The sequence below is a fragment of the Centruroides sculpturatus genome, unplaced genomic scaffold, assembly GCF_000671375.1.
Source record: "Centruroides sculpturatus isolate CEXI.00-Female unplaced genomic scaffold, Cexi_2.0 scaffold11, whole genome shotgun sequence".
In the NCBI taxonomy this organism is placed as follows: domain Eukaryota; kingdom Metazoa; phylum Arthropoda; class Arachnida; order Scorpiones; family Buthidae; genus Centruroides; species Centruroides sculpturatus.
The window spans coordinates 900,222-927,981 of NW_019384501.1; the positions used below are offsets into that span (position 1 = coordinate 900,222).

Here is a 27,760-nt window from a genome sequence, read left to right on the forward strand (position 1 = left end):
TTCCTTATCCGGACTACATTCATCCCCAATTAGTCCGGATAATCGAGGTTCTACTGTATTTATTTAATTAAATATAAGATTCATTTACAATAAAATTTTAAATAAATAAAGTAAAACTTTTTTTCCATAACTGTCCTATTTAATATATTGTTATGAATATCCAGCTGCAATTTATTACAAAAAAAATATCAGATACAGTTTGCAGTTAAAAATTCATTAAACAGAAAATAAGATCACCACTTCAAAAAAGTATAAATCTTTATTGAAAATCTGTCTCTCAGCAAGAACACACTGTCTGAAGGTCTATAGGAAAACCATCAAAATACAATCTGTGGAAATTCAGAAATCTCTGCCTTGAAATAGGATTTCTGTACACTCGACATTCTGGATTTGCATTATCAAGCTGGAACTCTTGCACCATGATGTCAAATGTTTATTTAACAAAATGAAATGATCTTACACTTCTATTCAAAATGGAAGAAGTGCACAACTCAATAATGCATCAGTAGAACCTCTTCCTCGAAGTCTCTTGCTGTCTTTGGAAGACCACCACTCCTACGACTACACATACTACAAGTCCTAAAATGGCTATCACCATTATTAGCAATAATTTCAAACCCGACATGGGTGGCGGGGGGTCTTCTACATGATCTGCAGTTTAAACAATTTGTTGTTATAAAACTTTCAACAAAACAGTTTCTTGATATCAAAATAAATACAAACAATCCTTATTTTAAAATTCTTATGATAAAATTACCTCTAGGAGGTGCAAAATAAGAAGCTGCTGGTGAAATTTTTGATCTGTCTTCTTCCTCCTTAACCTAAAAATTTTAAAAAATTTGCATTTTAAAATACACATTTTGTCATCAGGAAGTATAGAGTAGATTTATTTATCTAATTATGTATGTATGTATGTCATCATGACATACTTCCTGATGACAAAAAATTAGAAACGGTGACATCAAAAAAATCAATGAAATGGCACAAAAGTTTTTAACAAGTGAATGAAGTGAGGGGAATAAAGCAAGTGATTAGGCCAAGATGGGAGGAAAGTGAGCAGAGATGGAAGGATTAGGCCACCGTGCTCACTTTGAGAGAGAGAGACAGATTGAGGGAAGCAAGTGGACTTACAAGGTTGGATTTACAGGAGCTTAAGATCTTCCCACTAGCAATCAAAAAAATTTGTTTAAACTTCAAAATATTTATGGAAATATACTTGACAAATACGTGGTACGATCCAAAAGTTTGGGGACTGCAGTAATATATGACAACAAAAGCATGTATTTAAAGTTACAGCATATGAAATGGATTTTATCAAACCACCCCTACGTATTCATGTTGATTTTGCCCATGTCACATGATTAAACCGCGAGTGCTGTTGTTTTTTTTCGGAGATAGTTACTTTTGTTTTGCGACGTAATAAAAATGGAGTTTCAAGAACAGCGCTGCATCATTAAATTTTGTCAGCGTTTAGGTAAAACATCTATGAAGACTTTAAAATTGTTAAGAAAAGTGTACAGTGATTCTACCATGGTGAAATCAAAGGTTTAAAGAGGGCCGAGAATCTATCGCAGATGATGAATGCTCTGGCCGACCTTCGACTTCACGGAACGAGGAAAATGTTGAGTTGGTCTCTCAATTATCTAGACATTTTACGTCATTTGAGGGAATCCATTTGTCATAAATGGCTGCAGATCTGGCAAAGTGGAGACTGGTACCCTCTGCATGACAACGGACCTGCAAATCGGTCCCAAATAGTCACACAGTTTCTCGCCAAATCTCAAATTAATGTGCTTCCACACCCCGCCTATTCACTGGACTTAGCTCCATGTGATCTTTATTTGTTTCCATCATAAAAAAGCATTTGCAGGGACGCTGTTTTGTGTCATCAGATGAGGTGAGAGCAGCATCGCAAGAGGCCTTACAGGAGGTTTCAAAAAAATGGCTTCCAGCAAGCAATGCTTCCAGAAGTTATATTAGTGCTGGCAAAAGTGTATCGTTGCCCAAGGTGATTATTTTGAAGGTGGTTGTGCATCGGCAATATAAACTTTTTAAGGTAAGGAATTTTAAGCCAAGTCCCTGAACTTTTGGATCGTACTACGTATATGATGAGATTCCACAATATAACTTCTTGCATTTGTTAACAAAAAGGTACTTATACAGTAGACCCCCTATAACGCAGGTTCCTATAACAGAGATTCCTATAACGTGGCGAAAAAATTGCGACAGTATTCTTATAAAGACGCTAAAAGGGACTCGTAAAATGTTGTCGCCGACTCATGTCATGACAGGATTGGTCGAATCTAGACCAATAGTGGATGAGCAGTCGAACTACTTTCCACCATCCAGTGCCATGCTACAGAGAGTTTAGGTGGGTAAATTGAGTTTACTATCGTCTGTACAGTATGTAAATTAGGTACTGTAAGTCTAATACAGTACTATAATTTTATACAGTTCTTATTCAATGGCCATTAAAATTATTTATATTAATGATGTCTCTAAAGTTCAACGAATTTTTTGCAGAAAAATAACTTATCAGAAACCGCAGCCGGCGTTTGGTGCGCTGCTCCGCGACGAAAACAAGCTTAAGCAATGGCGACATTGAATGGTGCACACTCGGTAAGTAATCCTACAATTTTTTGTTTATAGCATTGTTTATACGGATTATTCCCAAAAAATTATACGTGTTTTGGAAATGTTGAGTCGAATTAGTCTAGAATTGATTAATTTTATGGAAGAAAACCTTTCAAACAGCCGTAGTCCATAAACTTTACACATGTCGGGCTGCAATTGGCTCATGTATTTAAGGATTCCTACAACGTGAAATTCGTATAACGTGGAACGTATCTACATGTTATAGGGGGGGTCTACTGTAATTAATTCCTTGTACCTCTGTGTCCTTAATATAAAAATAAAAGTTCTTTTTGTTTTACTTCTTAATAAGACTTTCTACCTTTGCTAATTCAAAACTACACCAGCAAATAAGTCCTATCTATAAACAAGGAACTTATAATTATTCAAATATTTAAAATTTTTGAGTTAGTCCCCTTTGGATTCTTCGTGATCTGTCAGGAAAGCTCTTAATGATTGGGTCGTTCATGGAGGTTGGCCTCGCATGAATATTTATAATAAAATTTTGTGACTAGTTTATATTAGGAACCATGTAATTATGAAATTGAAATGTTTTAGTGGGACATAGATTATGATTTTTTAATGATTCAATTAGAACAATGTAGATTCAACAACAACAACTTTTTTTTATGTTCAATTTTGATGGAGAAAATCTGAAAAGAAAGTTTTTTTTATGAGAATAAAAAGTTTTTCCAATTAATTTTGAGTGAGAAGGTGAATTTTGAAATGGATTTGAATTCAGTTTAAGATACAGATCTGAGTGAGGATTCTGTAAAATTCTTTTCATCTGTCTATACATATACAGATTAAGATATATACAGGCTATTCAAAAAATTTCATGGTTTTGTGATTTTATTGTAGGAAACATATTGTCATCATGATATGGATGTACAGTACATCTGTGCCTTGTGTCCACAAGTTTTTATGCAAATAGTCTTGCTTACCACTGGTTCCACACTTTGCCACTAGAAACATGCAATGCAACTTGGTAGCATCTGGAGAGAAGGCATTTTAGTCCTGCAATTTCATGAAACAGTCTGGAGTACAAAGACTCTGGAGGCTGACAGCAATGAGTTCATTTATCAATAGGATGGAGCATCTCTGCACTTCTACCATCTGGTACAAGAATACCTCAACCAAATCCTCCTGCAGAAATGGATAGGATATTTGGCAATGAAGGGTAATATATTGATGGCATGGCCTTTCAGATCTCTGGATCTGATGCCTTATCATTTTTCACATAGCTCCACAAGAAGAAATCTCATCTACATGCCACCATTACCAGCCACTTTGAATGAACTACAGGATTGCATTAACAGTGCAATTGCCACCACTGACAGACATTAAAATATTGCACTGATATCTGTCAGACAAAGAAGTCACATACACCATCTCTAAATGTCTAAAAAAACTTTGTTTTTCTAGAAATGCACTAGTATTAGTTTGAAATAAGCAGAAAAATTAAAAGAACTGCCTGGTTTAAAAAACCTGGCAGTTCTTTTTGAATAACCTTGTATATATTATTGAAATTTTTGTTCTGAATAGTCTATATTGGAAATAAATGTGCAAAGGAGTGGGAAGTTAGACTCCCTAGGGACAAAGTTCTCTATTATTTAAATATATTTATCTTTTCCATATTTTAAAACTTTGAACTGAACAGTTCAATTTTATTTTTAGATATAAAGAAGTTAAAGATAGATTATTGAAATGTATCTAATTAAAAAATTTTTTTTTAATTTTCACAAAGTGGAAAGAGTTTAAACAAAAAATAAATTTGTTTAAATAACAGAAACAGCACAAAGACAAATATTTGAAAAACTTTATAGTATATTAAATAATCATATTACCTCTCCAGGTAAATCCAATTCATACAGTTTCATAGAAATAATATCATGGTTATCTGATGAAAAAAAAAAAACAATATCTATTAAATTAAACCAAATACTTTTAAGGAATAATTCAAAATTTTAAATTAATTCATACAATGTATTCAATTTCACGATGTTAATTCATTTCTGAAAATCCATAATATTGTGAAAATAAATTGTTTTTGGCAAGTTGGTTCAAGATCTTAGTTTAGTTCTGTGGAAATGATTTTAAGTTTCATTTCCATCTTTAAAACATGGTTTTACAACAAATAATAATTTTGTATAAAATATGAAATAAATACTAAAATATGGTTTTTAAAAAATTGACTCCAATGGATTATTTTATTTATATTATTTTTTAAAATCAAAAATGCAGGTTTCTTAAAATGATTACATTTACATCCACTGATTAGTTTATACTATAGATGCATAGAATACAAGATGCTAAATGTTTTAATGTAGCCTATTTTTGCATAAATAATTTTACATTAATATACTGATCATCAGTCATATTTATACAAATTTATACTATGGTCCTATTTGCTTAAACTGACTCTTATTAATTTTATAAAAATATGTGATTTATAATTTTTAATTCTTTGCATGTAAATCCAGTTACTATAATGAAAATTATCCTCATCAGAATTTCTGAAGGTGCCAACCTATCAAATTATTTGAATTGCTTCAAAAGTATTAGTTTAGTTACTAAACATATCATGATTGCTGTACAAAATACATAAAGTATATTAAAGTTTATTATCTGAAAAGATATTTTTTTTCTTATTAGTCAACACAAAAATAAATATGCAATCAGTAAAAATTTCATGCAAAATAAAGTACAGGCATCCCTTGTTTAACATAGTAGTTATGTTCCAAAAAAGTGCTGTGTAATGTGAATCCATGCTATATGAAACAAAGGACTAATACAAAACATGGGGTGGGTTAGATTCCAAAAGTTAACAAAAGTATACTACTCTTCTTCATTACTAAAAGAAATAATTATTGATTGCTTTAATAAACATAACAATCACAATCAAAACTACTGTATTATGCATTTAATATTGATTTTAGTTGAATGAGGGAGTTTTCTTTTTACAAAGTATCATCATTTTCTAAGCTTTTTTATTGATCTTGATTAGAAACATCAGCAACATCTTTTTTTTTTATGGATGACATAAAAAAAATATTTTATTAATCAAAAACTTGTTCTAGCAGGTCATATTTGTTCAGTTGAGTACCAAGCAAAGTTTTTTCCAGAATTTGTGTGCGAGTTGGAAACTGTTCAAATATTAAGATACCGCTGTATTTCATTCACCATTTTTATGAATGATCAATTTTCTACAGTTAAAAAAAAAGTTTAATAACACTTATCTAAAAATGTTTAAATAAACTTTACTGAATACAAAGATTATTCAATAAAAAGAAAACACAGTGACAGTGTTAAGGGCTAAAGTCTGACAGTGATACCTGGTTGATAGGAAATCTAGGATAAGGAAGAAGAAAATTCAGTTTTCATTAAAGTAAACATGATGAAAGAAACAATACAAATTGAAAATTTCAATATTCTGAAATCCTTGGGAAAACTTGAGACAACACACATGCTTACTTGAATAAAAAAAAATATATATTGAATAACAGAGTTTACACTTAAAAATTGTGAAATTTTGTAGGGACAATTTCCCAAACCATGTTGTACAGGAGACTTCCCCAATTTTTGAACCATGTTAGAGCAAAACAATGTTGTATAAGGGATACCTGTACTGTACCATACATATGCCATAACAGTACAGGTATCCCAATAAGGGATACCTGTACTGTACCATACATATGCCATAACAGGCAAAGATATTGCAATCAATAATCAAATAATGTACAACTGGGACACATTTAGTAAGATGTTGGATGCATACATAGTGTCTTTCAGGGTTTACATTTGAGTAAATTTTAGACTTCACATATATATCTTTGAAATAAAATGTTGAGAAGGCCTTCTCAACTATTAAAATAATGCAAATGCATTTATGAGTCTTAATCCATATAGCATATTTTAGTTCTACATAGTTTTATACTGTTGGATTTATACATAAATATCAATATATGTGGAGCAGTCTCCTGACTTATATCATGAATGCCCACATATTCCAATTAGCAGCAATCTATACTGAAACTATTGTAAAGCAAAGACCCATGCATTGTTTCACATTTTATGTTTAATATATACATTATTCCCTCAAACTAAACAACATTTAACCTTCAGAAAATTTTAATATTTTCTTAAAAATTTAATAAATAATCCTTTGTTTTGGATAAGAATTCATAAACTTTTTTTATAAATAAAATCTATCATAAATTATCATCAGAATAAAAAATTCAAAAAATAAAATTAAGCTCCTAAGATAGTAAGCACAAAAAAATGCTACTATAATATAGTGAATAATATAATTAACATTAGATAAAAAATTATTAATGCAGTTATATGTTACTTAACAATGGATTGCTTATAGAACTTAACTCTCACATTAAAATGGAGCTGAAAAATTCATAGCCATCATACCACTTTTATGCTTAGATACATAAATACTTATAGGCTATATGTAACAATTATTACATATATGTATAGTAGACATAATGCCATATAAAGGTTATCTTAATAATTACAATACCTTGATTGCATACATACAAAAGATATAAATATTTTGACAGTGCTTTTTTTAATACATATGATTGAGAACAGAATCATATATGTTTTGACATCTTTCTTTTTCTTGACTGATATGGGCATTATTAAATAAGAAACCAATTCCCTACATTTAGTGACGAATGCAGTTTTAAATCGAACAGGATTATTTATTTTTATATGATAAATATAATCATATAAAGATAATTCTGTTTCTTTTAAAATTAAATTTTGAGAATAGGGCTAATTTTTGAACCTAAACAGGCATTTATATTTCAGATCATATGCCCATTTGTTATTAAAAAAAACTATCTTCAGAAATTTCTCTATATAATTATTCAAACATTAAATGAAAAATAATAATCTAAATATTCTAATATGTAGTATTAATATTTGTTTCTACAACGTATTAATTCTATATTTATATATTACATAATCTGTAACAGAAATAGAGCAACAAACTGAATTAAGAACTTAATTTTCCAACTTAAATATTATTAATTTGATTATCTATCAAATACCTGATAAGTCACCAGTTGCAGCTGATGCTCCAAAATAATAACCTGTGGGTAAACGAACACCTTCCACTTTAAAACACTCTTTGAATGCTTTCTTTCCTTCAATATCAGTTGATATCTAAAATTAATACATAAAAATTTCACACAAGCATATTCAAATTAAACTTTTAAATATAAAAAATTTAATTAAATCAATATTTCTGTTATATATGTCATTTATAATTAACAGAAATAATGAATCATTATTTATTAATTTATTACTTAAGAGTTTATTTTTATAAAAATAAACTTTTACAGATCATTAATTTTCACACTACCAGATTTATATCAACCACTTCAATAAACACTATCAAATTATACATCTCAGTTTTCAATTGGCGTATGGCTTTTATGGATAGCGCTATAAAATTCTTTATGACTGGTTGAGATGAACTTCAGCTGAAAATATAAGAATAAGAAGATAATGATGTGGTAAGAAGCAGCTCCTAGCAATTGCATTCAAAAGGTAAAGTACTGTACATTGCCAAAATGTGTGAATGCCACTTATGTGGAGAGATCTACAAGACTAAAATGAGTATAATTTTTAATTCCTGTAATTTGACATTTATTTGGTAGATGGTACATTGTCTTCTCTTTATTTTGTACTAGGTTTGAAGTTTATCACTGATGACAGAAATTTTCAGTAGAATTGCAATTGCACTCTGGCAACCTTACCGATGACAAATTCTGTCATTTCTCTTAATTGATCCATTCATTATAAAACCACTTAATTTTACAATATTAATGGTAATGATTATAAATTTTGAATTTCTATTCATCAGAACAACAAATAAAAAACAAATTATCAAGGATTAAGAAACCATGATTTAAATTCAAACAGAAACAATTATACTTTAATAGAGTGCAAGACAAATGCTAAAAAAGCAAATTTATTGACATATTGGTAAATTAAAAAACTTAAGAAGTTTCAATAATCATCTTAAGTTTCATAGACTCAGAATCTAAATTATAAATTTTAGGTAAAGGAAAAATTACATTCCATTATTTGATATTGCTAGTTATAAATGATGAAAAATTCAGTTTAGACATTAAACAATTATAATAATTTCATTATAACAAAAATGTTCTTCAAATTTATAAAATGGAATTTGTGAAAATCTGGGGGTTAAACCTGTTTCTTTATATAAATATGAACTGTTGCTAAAAAAACATTATTGTTTTACTGTAGACAACAAAGCCCATGCTTATTCTAATAATCAAATGATAATACTTGATTAATTTTTATGGCTAGGACTTACCAAATTAATAAAATACAAACTAGATAATTTTGATTAAAAGGTAACTGGACTAATTGTTCTTTCTCTTAAATTAAGAGAGATAACAATTAGTCTAGTTATCTTTAGTCCAAGTTATATAGTATCTAGTTTATTAATTAATAATTGAATGATAATACCAGATTAAAATATTCACTTAATTTCACAATAGAATACATATTTTCCACAAACATAAATCTAGATAAAAAGTTTTATTTTTCAGATTAACATAAGCTTAATAATGATTCATAAGTTGCTTATCTTAACAGATATTGTATGAGAAAATTATAGTTTATCTTAAAGTATACCATAACATTTTTTTTTCAATTAACATTCTTGTATTTGTTTTCCTTCGGCTTTTAATCTCATACTGCAAAAAATTTTTAAATGAAAGTTCTAAAAGATTATCATCAGTTAACATCACTTGCAGTATTAAGTGATCATGTCCTTGAAAAAATCCAAGTTGCTTTAGTCAAATTTAAATATGATCAATACATAAATTCTAATTTAAAATCTTGATGTTTTTATTCTAAAATTATTACAGGTAGCAAAGTATTATGCCTGAAATTCAATGTCCAAAAATTGAAAACTGATTATTATTTATTATAGAATTCTGAATTAAAAGGTATTGTAGTATGTTCTGCAGTATTCTTTTAATTGTTATAATCTTTGAATCTCAGCACTTATCAATATACGTTTCTGTTATTGCTTGTTATGGAAGTCAAATCCTGTTAATCTTCTTAATTGGGAATGTTTTCTACCCTCAGCCCTACATCATCTTTAACCAAAATGGTTGTAAACTTCTAGAAATTTACAACCATTATTGGCTGAAGCTGACTTCCTTAAGTCAGCTGACTTCCTTAAGTCAGCTTCAGCCAACATTCCCAATTGAGAAGATTAACAGGATTTAGCTTCCATAATAAGCAGTGAAAGAAATATATAACTTTAATTTTAAACCAAATAAAGAATCCATATAGTAATACACAGATTAAATGGAATAAAAGTATTATAAAATGAAGTGTTATTTAGAGTTATTTTATACAATTTCATTCAAATTACTATGAGTGCAATTTTAACCCAAACTGAAACTAAATCCAATCCAATCCAAACTTTAACCAAATAAGCTAATCTCAGAATTATTTGACTTCAGATTTGATTCAGACCAACCTCCAAACCTTCCTCAAGAAGGTTTTGGAGACCAATCTAAAATACAGTAGAGCATCGTTTATCCAAAAGTCAATTATCTGAAAGAATTCCAGTTGGCAAATTTAAATTTTCGCCAGTGCTGTGGCGCTGCAGTCTTTGGCTATGTCTTGGGCTACTCAAATATTTTACGTTTTTGATACTAAATTAACTTCTGAAGTATAATTTTTTATTGTTTTTATATTTTTCAATATATTTATTTTGTTTGTACAAAATAAAAAAATAATTTTTAATGATACAATAGTCTTCGTTAGGCTTAACATCGACAAAAATTCAATGCGAAGCGACACGCAACAGAGAAAAATTTCAACATGCGATAGGTTAATATATTTTTTCATACATAATCGGTTATCCGAAATATCAATTTTCCAACAACCCCAGTCCCCAATTGATTCAGATAAACGACGCTCTACTGTATATATTTTTATAACAATAATACAATATAAAATGAATTAAACTGTTTGAATTTTTATGCATATAATCTATATATTATATAATTATGGTGTGGTTTTTTATATATCTGTTACTCATACAAAATAGAACCTTTTCATAACCTGTTCCACTATATCACCATAGACAAGTAATTGCAATTTAAAATTAGTGTATAACCTGTTTCATCATATAATACACACTCTTTTCAAAATTATTTAAAAAAACATAACCATTGAGTTATATGCATTAAAATACAGTAATACCTATTTATTTCAAACAACAGTAAGTAATAAAATAGAAAGTTTATTTAAATTTAATAGTAAATTTAGTTAAAATGAATATAAATAATTATTTCTAAACTTTTAAAAAGGTAAAATATAGAAAACAGACTCCAAGCTAAAACACTCAACTGGCATTGATTCAGTGTTTTAGCTAAGAACTAGAAACTTTATTTGCAATTTATATGCTAACTAAAAAAAAATGCATTACCGTAAGAACATCTCTTTCATAGCGAATAGATATATGGGTATCATGGTCAGAACCTCTGAATTTTGCTTCACAACCAGCAATTTCAGTGTGTGTTCCATCACGGTCATGGTCATACTGTAATGTTCCATTGTTAACCATAGCTGAAACATATGGATGTCCATGCTAAAAAGAGAATGAAAATATAATAAAATGACTATACGTTTTATTAAAATATAATACTTTTCCTGCAAAAATAAAAAAATCATGATTTGAACCCAGAACAACCAAAGCAGGCAGGCTTATAGGCCAACACATAACCCTACACTGCTAGTGTCTTTAGAAATATGTTTGTGTTAGAGCATATAAATTTAATAACTTAAAATTGGTTCTTTTTTCTTGGAAGTGCTTTTTACTATTATATATAAGCTTAATTTTACATAAACTTTTAAATATTTCAAATAAAAGTCAGACAATCATTTGGCATACTTTCCTTTTAAGATAAAAGAGACGAAGATAAAGAAAATTCTTAACTCAGAGTATTAATAAGTAATTTATAGTTAAAATATGAATTTTTGTGTCTAATAAATAAATTAATGGCAACAGAAATTGGAGACAGCTCCACATTTCTGTTTGCATTATTTATTATGAGAAAAACTAATCTCTATTGTTATACTTACATCTCAGTATACAAAAAGATTTGTTAAAGTAAAATCAGAAGATTAAGAAGTTATTATTTATTGAACTTCATTACTCAAACTTTTGCCATAGTTTAATTTAACATATGTCTTTAATACAGGGATATAATCAGAAATCTGGGTTTGGGTCACTTGCATGGCTGATGCTTGAGTAGACTTACTGTACGTTTGTATATTCAACGGTTGACTCAGCAGTGAATTTTCCGTTGAGTCCCTCCGTTGAACGTGCTGACGTCACGTTTTGCAGAAAAAAGAAACGCTTTCGTTGAGAGGTCGCTTTTCAAGATGGCTGACTTAAGTAACAAGGTGGCAATTGTGACTGTTTTGCTAAATAATTAAAGTAACTTGCTTAACCATTATTCGAATAAATCCTTTTATTCAAATGAACCCATATCTGTATCATTTTCTTGTATACTGGGTCTTTCTTTAATAATTTTAATTAATTTCTTGAATATTTATATCATTAGGAAGACTTAGCCAAATATCAGTTGTAATCAATTTTGGACAAATGAAAAAAATCTTAATATTTCAATATTGTCCAAATTATCCAACATAATCGTGCAATCACATATTTTATTATATACAGATCGTTCATTAATCTGTCTGCTATTACAGATTAGTTAACCATGTTAGTTTGTTGAATACTCAACTGTCTTTCAGGTTGTTGAGACCATTGAGCTCAACGGGGAAACAGCACTGACATCACTAGTCTCAACAGAGAACTCAACGGTCCATTTAGAAATGTTGTTCTCTTACCATTGAGTCAACCATTGAATATAGAAACGTATGGTTAGTATAGGTTGGTTGTTTATCAAACACAGTAGCCCATGATCACTAGCAATAGATTGTAAAGGAGCTACCATATCATTAACGCAGCTCCTTACATGTCATATGCAAATCAGTGATAATTTACACATGATAATACTCAATAAGAAATACTGAACAAGAACAAGTATTGAATTTTATTCTTTACCTCATGGCTGTTCATATAGCCAAGTATTTGAGTCTGACTTTGTTTCATCCAGTGGTCAACTGCTTGTGACATTCTTTTTTTTAGGTTGTTTGCTTTTAAACTTGAAAGAGATTGCAGTGGTGGTCAGCAAAGAGCTCCTCAACCTTTGCTGACCATCACTGCCTCTTATGACTACATCCCTGTTTATAGTAACCATTGTAACATGGTAAATACAGCACACTACTCCAATCCTTAATAATAAGGCCTCTTAATTATCTGACATGCCCACCTTATAATATGTTTGTCTCTTATTCATGTTTTTTTAAAACATACAGTAAACTTGTAACATTAAAGTTAATAAAGAATTAATTAACCTGTCCTGCGTTGTTTCCGAAAATTTTTGTGTTGACCTCATTGACCTGTGTGGGCGATCCCAAATATTTTCGTGTCTGTATCAGAACATTTTTGATACTAGATGTTGCTATGCATCAATTTTTATATTAAAATGAACTTTTAAAATATAATTTTTTTGTTTTTATATTTTTCAATACAGTAGACCCCCCTATAACACGGTAGATACGTTCCATTTTATATGAATTCCGTGTTTTATGAATCACTTAAATATATGAGTCAATCACAGCCTGGCATGTGTGCAGTTTACAAACTACGGCTGTTTGAAAGGTTTTCTTCCATAAAATTAATCGATTCTAGACTGATTTGACTCAACATTTCCAAAACACATACAATTTTTTGGGAATAATCCATATAAACTATGCTATAAACAAAAAATTGTAGGATTATTTACCAAGTGTGCACCGTTCAATGATGCCATTGCTTAAGCTTGTTTTCGTCATGGAGTGACGCATCAAACAGTGGGTGCGTGCTTTCTGATAAGTTATTTTTCTGCAAAAAATTTGCTGAACTTTAGAGACATCATTAATATAAATATAATTTTTATGACCGTTAAATAATAAATGGTTTTTAGTAGGTCCGCTGCTCGTTTAAAGTCAATGGTTTGTGCAATATCCGCTATTGGTCTAGATTCAACCAATCCTGTCGTGACACGAGTCAGTGATGATGACATTTTACCATATTATATGAGTCTCTTTTAGCGTGTTTATACAAATACGATCGCAATTTTTTCACCGTGTTATACGAATCGTATTATATGAACCCTGTTATAAGAGGGTATACTGTATATTTATTTTGTTTGTGCAATATAAAAACATTTTTAATGACACAGCAAACATGATTATTATTTTTAAAAAAAATTTTGTTATGCTTAACCGATGAAAATTCAACATGGCACAGGCAACTGAAAAGAATTTCAACATTGAATAGGTTAAATATACAATTATTATATCACTATACATAATTTCACAACAACAATGCTTAAATGCTAAGTTATGTCTTCAAACATCAATTTACATAATTTCAATTAAAATGTCTGATGATATTTTTTAAAAATTAAAAAAATTGTAGAAACTAGGTTGTCTTCAGTCCTGTCATGTCCAATCACCAAGAACAAATTAAAATTATGTATATTTTTTTAATTAGCTTGTCATAAGTGAATGCTTTAACTGTTTTACATAATTTTGCAGAGGCATAATCTCTAATAAAAGGTAATCTCTGTAAAGAAAGACTGTTTTGTTCCTGTTGATTAGACACGATGGAACTGAAGACAACTCAGTTTCTTCAATTTTATATCAATTTACATTTTATGTAGCAAATTTAATAATTGAAATGGCTGACATATTAAGCATCTCTTAACCAAGGAAAAAGAATAGAACAATATTGATAACTACATGAGAACATATATACATGTAAAATAATTAAATTATATATATGATTACATTAGAAATAGATAAAAATTACTTACATTATGAGGTCCATTTTGATTTGCATATGTATCTAAAAATACTCCCAAACCATGGAAAATCTCCTTGCTGCCAAAAACTCTGCCTAAATAAATATTTATTACATGAGTATTAATTATCCACATTCTAAGCAATGAGAATTTCTTCTTTGAGTAAAACATTTAAAATAAAAAAATTAATATATCATCTTAAATAATAATAATACCATGTTCAAGATATAATTTCAGATGAATGAAAATTATAATCAGATATAATATTTACATAGAGAAAGCTACGGATTTATACAATAAAAATATAACTAATTTCTAATTTTGTAACAGAAGAAAGTCTAAAAAAATTTTACATTTATTTGTTATTTGCAAAAACAAAAATAAACACACATTAAAAATTACTTCATAATTTAAAGACTAATAAGCACATCTAATTTGCTGCTAATTTTCATTTATTTAAATCTTTTAACATTAGTATAATACATTATTATTTAATTTTAACATTATTTAATAAACAAAAATGAACTGTGCATCCAAAATGATTAATACTGTGTACTCCATTATATATTATAAACACACAGTAATATATCAATATAAATGTTTAATACATTTTCCACTTGAAAATTTAAGAAATAAGGAATTCTAAGGATCCTTAATAAGTCCCTTGAAATTTTAAATGGAAACAAACAGCAGTTAACAACAAAATAATCATTTAGCTTAAAAGTGAGCTTTGAAATATTCTTCTTAGTAAATATCAGGAAATAAATTCATTAACCTATTAATGCCAAAGTTAATTGACTGAACCTTGAAACTGCTCTCTGAGATTTTCAAAATTACTTTTAATTTGTAAATATCTCACTTAAAACAGTGTAAAATTCTTCTCAGAACATACAATATGCATGATAAACTAAAATTTTACTAGATCAGAACAACAAGAAGTTAATAAAAAATTTAATTTTTCTTAATAAATTGTTGTCGTTTAAAATGTCATAAAATTTTTCACAAGAATTCGTTAAATTATATTTTACACACAATATTGCTTTTATAGTCTCAACACTTAATTGTGATTTGTCTGATGTCCACACTTTATTCAGAGTATAAAAAACGCGTTCAGTCGGGGCATTTGTTCCTGGGAAGGACAGTGTGTATTTCCCAATTTTTTATGCGTTATTGTATAGAACATAGTTTATTTCAAAATTATGAAATATTTCTAGCCATTTGTTCTCTGTTGAGATTTTTGCCGATGCCAAGATTTAACCTTTTCCTTATCAATATATTTNGCTTAAGATTGTATTTATATATTTCATATTATGTAAAATTTACAGAATTACTTTGTAACTAAAAATTATATTAAGTATGCGATAAGTTTTATATATCAGTAACTTCTATAGATATTATTTGAATCTATATAATATTTACTGATATTTGATAGGAATTTCTTACAAGCAATTTAAAAAAAAAGATTATGTTTTTCCTATGCATATATTATATTATATGTATACATATACATATAGTAGGAAAAAGGATATTTATCTGAAATTTAAAGCTTCAAGGTCATATAGTTAAATATCTGATCAGGAAAAACTTTTTCCTTTTAAATATACTTCTATAGTCTGAAGTGTATTCTCTTACAACTTTTTTATGTTGCAATTTAAAGCATTTAGAATATAGATTGATGGATTTGTAAATAACAGTTTACTTGAATTCTTTTTCTTTTTAACATTTATTCTTTGTGTTTATACTGCAAAAAAAGAAATGAATTTATTAAAATTTTTTCCATAAAAAGTTATATTTTGTATCCTTCATAAAATAAGATTTCATAGTTGTTGTTGTATAAGAGAGTACATAACCATTGATAGTTTTTTCAAAGGAGTGACAAACACTGTATTGAAGGAGAAATATCTAAGAAGAGAAAATATTTCAAAAGGTGTGGCAATTAAACGTCTTTTCAAAAAAATATTCCAAAGTGACAAATTACATAAGTAACAGTTAAAATGATTCACATAAAAAATTATATTATGTATTTAAAATAAAAATTTGCATTTTATATTTATTCCACTGAAAAAATTCATAAACTGCTTTTAATTTTCATAATGAAGTCACCATACAACATGAACACTATTATTAAAAATATCTCTAAGTTTGCCATTCAGCAACAGAATATATTTTAACAAGTATTTTTAAATTTCTCTTATATACCAGAAGAGATAAACAATACTGCTAAGCCAATATTATTTAGAATTTCATAAAAAGGTGTTTTAAGAATTTCACAATTAATTATGAACAGTTTGTAAAAATAAGGAAGATGTGTGTCTAAGAGTTTTGATATTAAGTATGAATAAGTTCTGTAAATTAAATTTAAAATATACTGAACCCATTGTTGTTAAAGAGAATGAAGTTTATATATTTAATTATAGATTAATGTTGTTACTCATGATTCATATGTCATGTCTTTTAAGATTAATCACTTCATTACTTTTGTTATGTCACTACTTGCTACTGTTGATTATGTTATCACTTAAGATATCTAATATATGCTATATATCAATTTAAATTTAAATGATGAAATAACAGTCAAAATAATCCAATGTCATTCATTTAAATTATTATGATTTATCCATAGTATAGTTATAAAATAAATTGAATATTCTTTCACTTCTAATCCATATGAACTTGACATTTTTCAATATCAAGTTTATATTTTCATGTAAAGAATGGAGGTCTAAGGGTATTGAGATGTAAAGTCTGATTTATAGTCATCAAGATGAGAAAATGAAATGGTTATACCACTTTCTTTTCTCATTTATAATATATCAGATCATACATTGATCCTGAAAGAATCAAGAATGTTTTTGGACTTGAAATTTAAAAAGATTAATCTTGATGTAAAATTAGTGAAACATAGAAAGACCAAATTTCTGAATGAATTAGAGAGCTAAATCTAACAAACCAAGACTTGGTCTACATTTTAACTAATTTTTATAAAAATTAGTTAAAATAAAATACATAAAATAATTGAAACTTATTTTAAACATCTATATAAATATATATTTATTTAAATAAAAAAAAACAATAAAAATATAATACCTAATTGTAACGGATCTTTGGCATACCAAATGGCTAATCCATCACCATAGAGTTCTTTTCCTTTACCATGTACGGCAAATTGAACTTGTAATTCCCAATTCCGAACAAAGCATGGCTGTAAAATAGTTAAATTAACAATATGATTTACTCAATGATTATCCAATACATTTATGTAATTAGTACACAGAGATTAACTTACTATGAGATACTGTTTTACTGAAACAAAATAAAACTAAAATAGTCATAGTATACTTTAGTAAAAAGTTTTTTTTTAATTTAAAAGAAATCTACAGTTAGTTATTTAACATATCTAACACAATGATCACAAACTTTAGTGACAGTTTAGGCACAGACAAGCCTTCAACATAGGGCTGTTTGTTTTGCTTGTCAATATTCAGTCTTGAGCCCAAATCCACAAACATCTCATAAACATAAGATACAATACTGCATCTCACTAACATCATAGAGTTACTCAAAACTAATACTATTTTACATTTTGTATTCATAAAACACATCATAGCATTTATTGATATAAAAAAACAGAAGAAACTGATAAATGAGAGTATGTCCTTTGACATCACTAGTGACTACTTCTGTTTAAATAGAGCCAATAAGAAAGTACAGTAAACTCCCGATTATCCGGTTTGCGGATTATCCATGCATGAATTTAATTTTAAAAAAATAATTATATATGTATATATTTTTTAAATAGTTACTCGCTTTCATGTTTACGCAACCTATAAGTGTGCACGTGTCCGTATTTAGATGTTTGAAGTGGGTGGTGAGGGTATCTGAAGTCAGCTGGGCTGGTTTTAGTTAGGCCGCTTCTTTCGCACCAGACGTTTCTTTTCGGAGGAGAAAACGATAGCGAGTACATTTATACAAAGTTTTGTTTAGTTGCATGTTATAATACATATTACAATTTAAAATTTGATTATATGTATGTATGTATAATACATATTATACATAATATTTTTTTCAAATAACTCTCCCACAAACACTTTTAGTGTAAAGTTAAGTAAATTAAGATGTTTTTTTAATTTTCTGATAAGTACTTAAAATGCCTAATAATTGAAAGAAAGTCGTACTTACTATAAAACAAAAACTAACATTAATTGAAAAATTTGAAAAAGGTAAATCTACATGTTGTATTTTAGAAATAAATATAGTTCAGATTATCCATGCCACCTCTCCTCACCATTAGCCCAGATAATCGGGAGTTTACTGTATTTCTTAATGATGTATTTTCAGTATTTTATTGCTTCATATGTTTGTAATGTTTGAAGAAAAATAGCATTTCATTTCATCAGAATTAAAATAAGTATGAATTACATTTAGTTAGGTATTATCTATTATTCATATAAATAATTTAAAACTCACTTCTACTGAAAACAGTAACTGATTAACTTAGTAAAATTTAAAAGTGAAGGGAAATCTGGAACTATTTCTGAAAACAATGCTAAAAATCAACTGTTTTCCACTCTACTAAAAATGGCTAAAAGTGCATAAAACACAAGAAATGCCATTGCACTGACTACTTCCAGAACACAATCAGAATCATGCTGTGCACTCTTGCATGCCAAAAAATTTAGAGACCAAATATCTTGCAAGAGTCACAATTAGAGATATGGTTCCTTTAACTTTTATGGTTGTCTAGAAATGTCTAAAATTTGGGAGTTGAAACCCCTCGAGGATTCAGAACAGCAATTTTATCAATATATAAATTGCTGTTTATTTAAATTCTTTTAATTAATAAACTAACTCATTCAAAAGCCAAAATAAAAATTTTATTTATTGAAGAATATGTATATGTTTATTTATTCTATCAATTACTTACACAAAACAGTTTAACAAAACAGAAAATAAATTTCATTTTAAATTCAAACATAATATGTAAAAATGATGAAAGTTTAGAAAAGTTTAATAACTAACCACATTATTCCATAAGCTTCCTCTTTTACTTTGCTGATCAGGAGTTAATCTTATATAATTTGTAGTAACCATGGTGCTGCCAACAAAATCCCAATTTGGAATAGTCATGCCTGAACCTTAAAAAAAATTTCAACTTTAATCTTATATTGTCAAAATTAAATAAATTGGTTAAATTATAACACACACAATTGCAATTATAAATCTAATACCTACAAGATCAGAATGGTGCCATATTATCAGACATTTTTGTATTTTCACAAAATTTGATAACCTTATATGTAATCTGAACATTTCGAACATTCCTTTACATTTTTTATCCCAGTACTGCTGTACACTTTCAAGTCCAATCCTGAAAGAGGTTTGCACCAACTCAGCAATTGTGACAAACCTGTATTATCTATCTTGTTTCAGGTCAGTCACTTTCACTGTGATCTGACACACACAAGATGCTGTAATAAAATTTAAGTGTGATGCTACTGAGAAAATGATTCATTTGAGCAATTTTTCTCAATTGAATCACTCTCAATCCTATAGTTGATTTTCTGGCACATAGCAACTTGCACAGACAGTCTCCATCTTTGCCTTGATTTCCACCTGTGGTCTTTACCATATTACATGTCCAAACAAATTCTGGTTTGCAGAATACTAGAACATCAGGTTATTATTGGACAATACCAGATTATCAACTACTTTTCAGAGGGTGCCATATTACCAGACATTCCAAATTATCAAAACATAATGAACTGCTGTATTGTCATTATTAAGACATACAGAAAAAAAAACTTTTAAATTTGCTAATTTAATTAAATTTATCAATAAATATGAAGAATAAAGTACTTTATTTTTAAATTAAAATTTTTACTACAGTACAGAAAATGTAGATATAAAAAGTAAACACCCGCAGATATCTGTCATATTTATTTGCGGAAATATGTGATGAATACTGGTTGTGATGCAATTCTAGAAACACACAAATTTTGAAAATATCTGTTTCAAAGAATAAATAATTATATTGTTTCATTACTATTCTGTCACATTGTAATTTTAATAACTCTTTCATGTATTATTTATATGCTTTTTCCTGTTTGAATAATCTTTTAATGTATAAATTGGTTGTCAAACTTTTTAAGCTTGGTTTTACTTCATGACAAAGGCTTCCTTTGTCATTAGTGGCATTTTCCAAATATATATAAAAATAAATAATTTGAAATTTTTTCAAACTTTTAATAGAAAAAACTATGTTCAATGTTATCTCAGGATATTCTTCAATATTTTAATTTTTGAAGTTAGACTATTTACAAAAACATAATATTTTTGAGTCTATCATTAAATCCTTTTCACACAACTGCAGAAGACACAGTTATATTGGTTAGAAAATAAAACTTTTTTAAAAGACAAATAATAAAAGGTAAAAAATTCACAATGTTTAAAAATGATCAAACGCCAGCCTTTTATTGTAGGATCTGACGTTTTTTACATTAAAAACTTAAGAATCTTCTCACCAACTATCAAGTCCTTTTCCAAATTTTATAACTGGTTCATCCCTGAAGTGGTAGTTATGAGTAAATCATTTTCATTTGCATAAATTCACAATGTTCAATGTTAACTCAGGATATTCTTCAATATTTTAATTTTTGAAGTTAGACTATTTACGTTTGATCATTTTTAAACATTATGAATTTTTTACCTTCTTCTAACCAAATATTATACCTTATTTTTATATTTTACCTTTTCACACAACTGCAGAAGACACAGTTATATTGGTTAGAAGACAAAACTCTAGTTTTATCTTCTAACCAATATAACTGTGTCTTCTGCGGTTGTGTGAAAAGGATTTAATGATAGACTCGAAAATATTATGTTTTTGTAAATAGTCTAACTTCAAAAATTAAAATATAGAAAAACTGTTTAATCTTAAATTGTTGAAATTCAATATACTTGACTCAAACAATCTCAATTTAAAAAATCCTAATATTTTAATATCTCATGGAAGTATTTTAAGACTTCTATTATAAGAGTATAATTCTAATAGCTTGTAGGATATTTATATATACATATAAAAAGTTTTAATTATTATTATGTAATAAAACAAAAAAACATTTAAACATGTATAATGTCCTTATATTTATTTTTATCAAGATAATTTTCTGAATATAAAATAAACTACAGTAGAACCCCTCTAGTCCGCCCTCGGCTAGTCCGTCACTCCAGTTAATCCGACCATGGTCGGACTCGAGAAACTTGTCCCGACTCGTCAGTTACTCACCGTCCGTGGCGTTCTTCTGTGTTCATTATAGTATATGTTTTACATTGTGTGTACATGTACAGTTTTGTGTGTGTTTTCAACATGTCAGGAGTGAAACGTAAACACGTTACTCTTTCATTAAATGAAAAATTAGCAGTGCTACAAAGACTGGACAGAGGGAAGATTGTTTGTTTACTTTTTTCTGATAATCCGACCTTTTTTGCGTTCCGACCATATCCCCAGTCCCAAAGGTGACGGATTAGAGGGATTCTACTGTATATGTTTCTTTTATACAGTATACTTCAAATGCTAACTTTGAATAAAAAAAAAGTATTTAAACAAGTGTAAATTTATTATTAAATCTTAAGAAAGGCATAATAATAAAATCAAAATGCATTAAAAAACACAATCAAGTAAAAAGTCACCGACTGACTATATATACAGGAATCAGAGTTTCAAATTTTCAGGGTATTTCTTAACTTATTTAAAAGTGCTCTAATAATATATATTTTTTGTTTAGCATCCTAATTAATTGAGTCTCATTTAATCAAGATTCCACAATATCAGAAGTAAAATATGGAAGAATATTTTGTCAGCAAAGACAAGAAATGTAGTACATCTAGTACAATGGATTGGGTTTCCCAAAACATTGCTCATATTACAGAAACAATTTATTAATTTTTTAATTTAAATTGTAACTTATAAGCTACCAGTCTTTTGATTTACAAAAGCTACTTCTGGAAGAAAAGAACTAATCAGGAGTGGGATCCAGATCAATCTTTTCTTCCAGAATATTCTACATTAATTTAATTCTAATTATTACATTTAATATGAGATGATAACTTAATTGTTCATCTTTAGTCCAAATTATATATTATCTGTATATTTAATTAGCCAAGTTATAGTTAAATAATCAATCCTGCATCATCATATGATTATTGGCATTTTTTATAAACTGAAAAAGATTTGTGGCAATTCTGTGTCAAGCAAGTTTATCCATACTTAACTTAGATCAATTGGTAACTATATAGTGACTTTTAAATGTTCAAGTGAAAAGAAAAGTCATATGCCATAGCTAAATCAATAAATAGAAATGATTAAGTTTAGTGAGAAGGGCATATCAAATGCCAAGATAAGCAAAAAACTAAGCCACTTGTGCAAACAGTTAGCCAAACTAACTTAAGGAAAGTTTTTGAAGGAAATTAAAAATGTTATTCCAGTGAACACACAAAACATGTTCATAACATATGCAAACAGTAATTTTTACCCTCCAAAAGATCAAATGTATATTAATGTGACATCATCACAATACCTAGCTGCAATTTTTAATTATATTTTAATTTTAAAAAATGATATGACTTCTGATCCAGACCTGAAGTTTGTATATAGTTAATCAGAGTCTTTGGCCCTAGCTTTTTACATCTGGTTTAATTTTCATCTATCTAACTCCATTCCCAAGATTAACAACGGACAGATGGCTAGATGGACTACAGTTTGATTATATAGGTCTGTAATTTGAAAATTTCAGCCCAATGAGGATGTGTCTGAATAAATGAAAACTTATAGTAATCTTAAACATATAGCATAATTACTTTTATCTACATGAAAATAAAATTAGTTAAAGCAGCTTTGTGTCAAATGCTAAATTTTTTTGAAATTATTTAAATTTATCTTTCATTTAAAGTATAATGGAATTGTTTCAAAAGGTAAATAGCTCTATTTACCCTTGTGAATATGATGTATCTACAAGATAAAAATTATTTTAGTGGTTTACTCTTCTTTTCTATTTGGTCAAAGATAATTTAGATATCTTCTGTTATGCTTTATCAGCTGAAACAAAATGATAAAATGAAGTGAAATAACATTGATGTAACTTGATAGCTTCATACTTCTATTATCATTTTTAATAAAATATGCAAATTTTATTGTCATCATTCAATTTTATCTTGAAAAATATTTCAATTAAGTTTATGTATTTATATTAATAAAATCATAACAACAACTAATTTTTAATTAGTAAATGTTGCCATATTTTAATTTAGATGAAAATTCTGTAAAAATATTTGATCTGCAAATAATCCTATACACTAATAATCCTTCATTATTCCAGAGATACTAATATTTTGAATGCATTTCCATCATAATTGATAAATTCCTTTGCTTTATGATGTATGTGATCGATAGATTATACAACTTAGATACCAACCGCTGTGATGCTAAATATGCAAGAAATCTTTTTTTTATGTGAGGACCATTAAGATGCAAATCCTGTGGGAATATATCTATTATTTCTAGATAAAATTAAATAAAATTTAAAAAAACGTTAATGCAAAAGCAAGTATAATTTTTAATTGTCTTATATGAATCTTCATTATCTAAACACAGTTTGAAATTCCAGAATTGCCTCCTATTTATGATTCTGATACCACTGTGTTTTTCTTGGGGAAACACAAACCTTCTCTGCTAATTTTACATGTTTACAACACATGAGTGGTCATATGGGGATGAATGCTGGCAGAAAAAGGAGGGAAGCAAGAGAGATGGGGATGTCTGGAATGAAATACACTCAATGACAAAATTATTCTAAGTGAGATTAAATTTATTCACTGGAAATTGCCATCTGACAAATCTCTACAAATGAAACTTTGAAAAAATTCATCACTAAAAAAATCTACCTTTATCAGCACCTTTTCTTCAGTAGATATAAAGCTCAAACTCTGCAAGCCTGGAATATATCATAAAAAAATAGCAATGAATTGAACCATAAAAGAAATTCAAGGATATTCTATTGTAAATTCTAACAGTTTCGATCTACACAGGAAATCTTCCTCAGGATTCTCTAAATTGGAATGCCATTCCAATTTAGAGAATCCTGAGACATCAATTTAGAGAATCATGAGAATCCAATTTATATAGGTCAATCATTATGCATTGACAATTCAATATAAGGAAGTCAAGTAGATAAATTATTGTTAATCAATGAATTACAATAATTTCAGTTACTTGTATGACACCTTATTTCATTCATACATTTTATAAAGTTTTATCACATCATTATTACAATAAATTTTTGTTACTCTCTCTCTCTCTCTAATTTCTATGTTATTCTATTAGTATAATTAATCAAATAACTATCCTCTGCATACTCTATCTAGGTAAAAGCTAAGAATCAGTTCTTCTCTAAATCATCTAAGTGTAAGTTTTATCTCTATTTTCTCATGATTACTTGTTAAAAGAAGGATTGCCAAATCAACTACTATTAACACAAGCATTGTGACCAGTTTGCCTAAATTTATATTCATTAGATATATGCACAATTGGAATGTTAGTTAGAAATTAGACTACTTCATCAGGTGGCTTGAATTGGACAAATCTAGGCCACCAAAGGAAAATTGGACTGCTAACTAGAACTGAATGTTCTCTATGATCTTTGAGTGGTTCCTTTATACCTTTTGATCCATCTCTTCAATTAGAACATGTCAAAAAAAAGGCAATATTGGAAGGAACAAACCATCATCCAATCCAAATTTTCTTCTCTTGCTTCCAAGGTTGAGTAACTCTGTTATGAATAGATGTCATTGTAAATAAAGGGTTATCTTTGTCAAGATCTGTTATTTCCTTTATAAAATTTTCTCTTTTGTTAACATTTTATTTTAAATAAATTATAAAAATATTACTCTTTTTATAAAGACTGAAGCCCAGGATCTCATAACAGTAAGAAAATATTTTGCATTATATTAAAGATAAAATTTCTGACTGAAATTTTAAATATCTTAAAATTTTAAATACAACTTTTTTTTTGTAAATAGATAACTGATATTAGATATAAATCTAGAGATTATTTATTCACATATTAAATCCATATGTCCAACAGATTAAAAATTACTCAATCATACAATTATATATATAAACCATAAACCAACATCTAGAATTATTTAGAAAACATCTTTAAATTTACTTAAAAATTATACATATCAGCATATAAAAACAGCTCGTTACATTTATCTATGTGTTATCTATCTGTGGTTCACTTGCAGCAACAAAAATTTGTTACTTTATTTTCTGTGTGTAGAAAAAAATAGTACGTGATTTACAGTGCCATATGTCACGTTCCAATGTCATGCTGCATTCTTTCAGGTCTTGCATGTCAGCATTTTGATCTTCAGGTCTTGGTATTTTCCATTATTTTCCAGTTCTCTTTCTTTGACCATGCTGTCACTAGATATTGCAATGTCAACAATCTACACCAGGGGTAGTCAACCTTTTTATACCTACTGCCCACTTTTGTATCTCTGTTAAGTAATAAAATTTTCTAACCACCCACCGGTTCCACAGTTACAGTGATTTATAAAGTAGGGAGGTAACTTTACTTTATAAAACTTATAAACTACTTACCAAAGAATTTATGTTGGACTTTCGCTAAGTTTGGCAGAATAAATCTTTATAAAACAACTTACTGTCGTTAAATCTATTTTTTTATTTATACTTTGCATACATAGAAGCATGAAGTCTGATGAAATTACATTTAATTAATTACATTAGTAATGAGATCCCTGAGGGTGATGCTGCGAAACTAAATACTGAATATCTGGCTCAATTTTTGTAAGGAACAAATAAAGGTCTCTTTCACAAATATTCAGGTGGTTTCTTTCTTTGGTCATAATATAATTAACAGCATTAAAGCCTGATTCCAACAAGATATGAAGTAGGGAAAAATATCAATAAACTGAATATCATTTTCCACATATTTGGATATAAGACAGGCATTTTCTTATTTTGCCATAGGTTTTCACTCACTCTCACACATGCTTTCAGTGCTTTCTTCACTTTATTTTTGGTGTTTGGTTATATATATTGTATTATGCATTCATTGATTTTTAACAATTTTTTCCTGCAATTTTTTTTGTCAACAGTTTTTGGCCACATCATATGTTTTGTATCTTTTAGTTCAAAATCTCCCAAAAGGAATTTTCTAAACCACACTTGATATGTTCGAAGTTTATGAGCATCTTCCCCATACACAATCATGATTTGTTTTTACTGTTTGTATAAGGTCACCAGATTTTAACATTGGTAAAGTGGAACAAAATTCACGGGGAGGGAGAGAGGGAAGGTTGTCTTGTTAAAAAAAAATTGTTCTAGAGCAACAAAATTTTATCATCAAAAAAATGCATAAATTGTATTGTATTTTTTAAAATTTTAACATAAATAAAATTTACAAATATAAGTGAAATTTTTTAAATAAATTGCTGTCATTTAAAATGTCATAAAATTTTTTGCAAGAATTTGTTAAATTATATTTTACACATAATATTGCGTTTATAGTTTCAGCACTTAACCCAGCAGTGAGGGACGTATATATAGGTCCAGTACAATCATGTGGCAGTGGTGAGGGATGTATATATACGTCAAATTCTTTTGGGGAAATCGCCAAAAACTACCACAAAAAAAAATTCACATAAAAAATGAATTATGTAACAATAAAAAAATGGACTTTTCTTTACTAGACATAACTGTTTACAAAATCTTTTTCCAAAACGGTAAAGAGAAAAATCACATGAAAAAATACTTTAAAATTTCCCAGGTATATTCATTCTCCACTACTTTGGGATAGCACCATACCTGACTATCCCACTGCCGAAAGGTTAATTGTGCTTTGTCGGATGGATGTCCACACTTTATTCATGGTAGAAAAAACACATTCAGTCAGGACATTTGTTCCTGGTAAGAACAGTGTTTATTCCACAATTTTTAATGCGTTATTGTATAAAACATGGTTTGTTTCAAAATGATGAAATATTTCTAGCCATTTCTGAAAACGTTTTTAACGTATTAAATGTTGTGCTGGACTAGTGAAAGATGTTTGTTTATT

General features: G+C 28.3%; 1 protein-coding gene across 1 annotated transcript in view; it reads right to left on the reverse strand.

Annotated features, from left to right (window-relative positions):
* Positions 1-240: 240 nt before the first annotated feature.
* The window catches only part of LOC111622071 (vesicular integral-membrane protein VIP36-like), a 32,184-nt gene continuing 4,664 nt past the window's right edge, over positions 241-27,760 (reverse strand). The window contains exons 2-9 of the mRNA XM_023364388.1: positions 19,644-19,759; positions 17,712-17,826; positions 14,637-14,719; positions 11,132-11,293; positions 7,698-7,812; positions 4,479-4,531; positions 758-821; positions 241-651 (exon numbers count right to left, since the gene is read on the reverse strand). Of these exons, the coding sequence (XP_023220156.1) occupies positions 503-651; positions 758-821; positions 4,479-4,531; positions 7,698-7,812; positions 11,132-11,293; positions 14,637-14,719; positions 17,712-17,826; positions 19,644-19,759 (857 nt within the window). The 3' untranslated portion in view covers positions 241-502. The remainder of the gene's footprint in view (positions 652-757; positions 822-4,478; positions 4,532-7,697; positions 7,813-11,131; positions 11,294-14,636; positions 14,720-17,711; positions 17,827-19,643; positions 19,760-27,760) is intronic.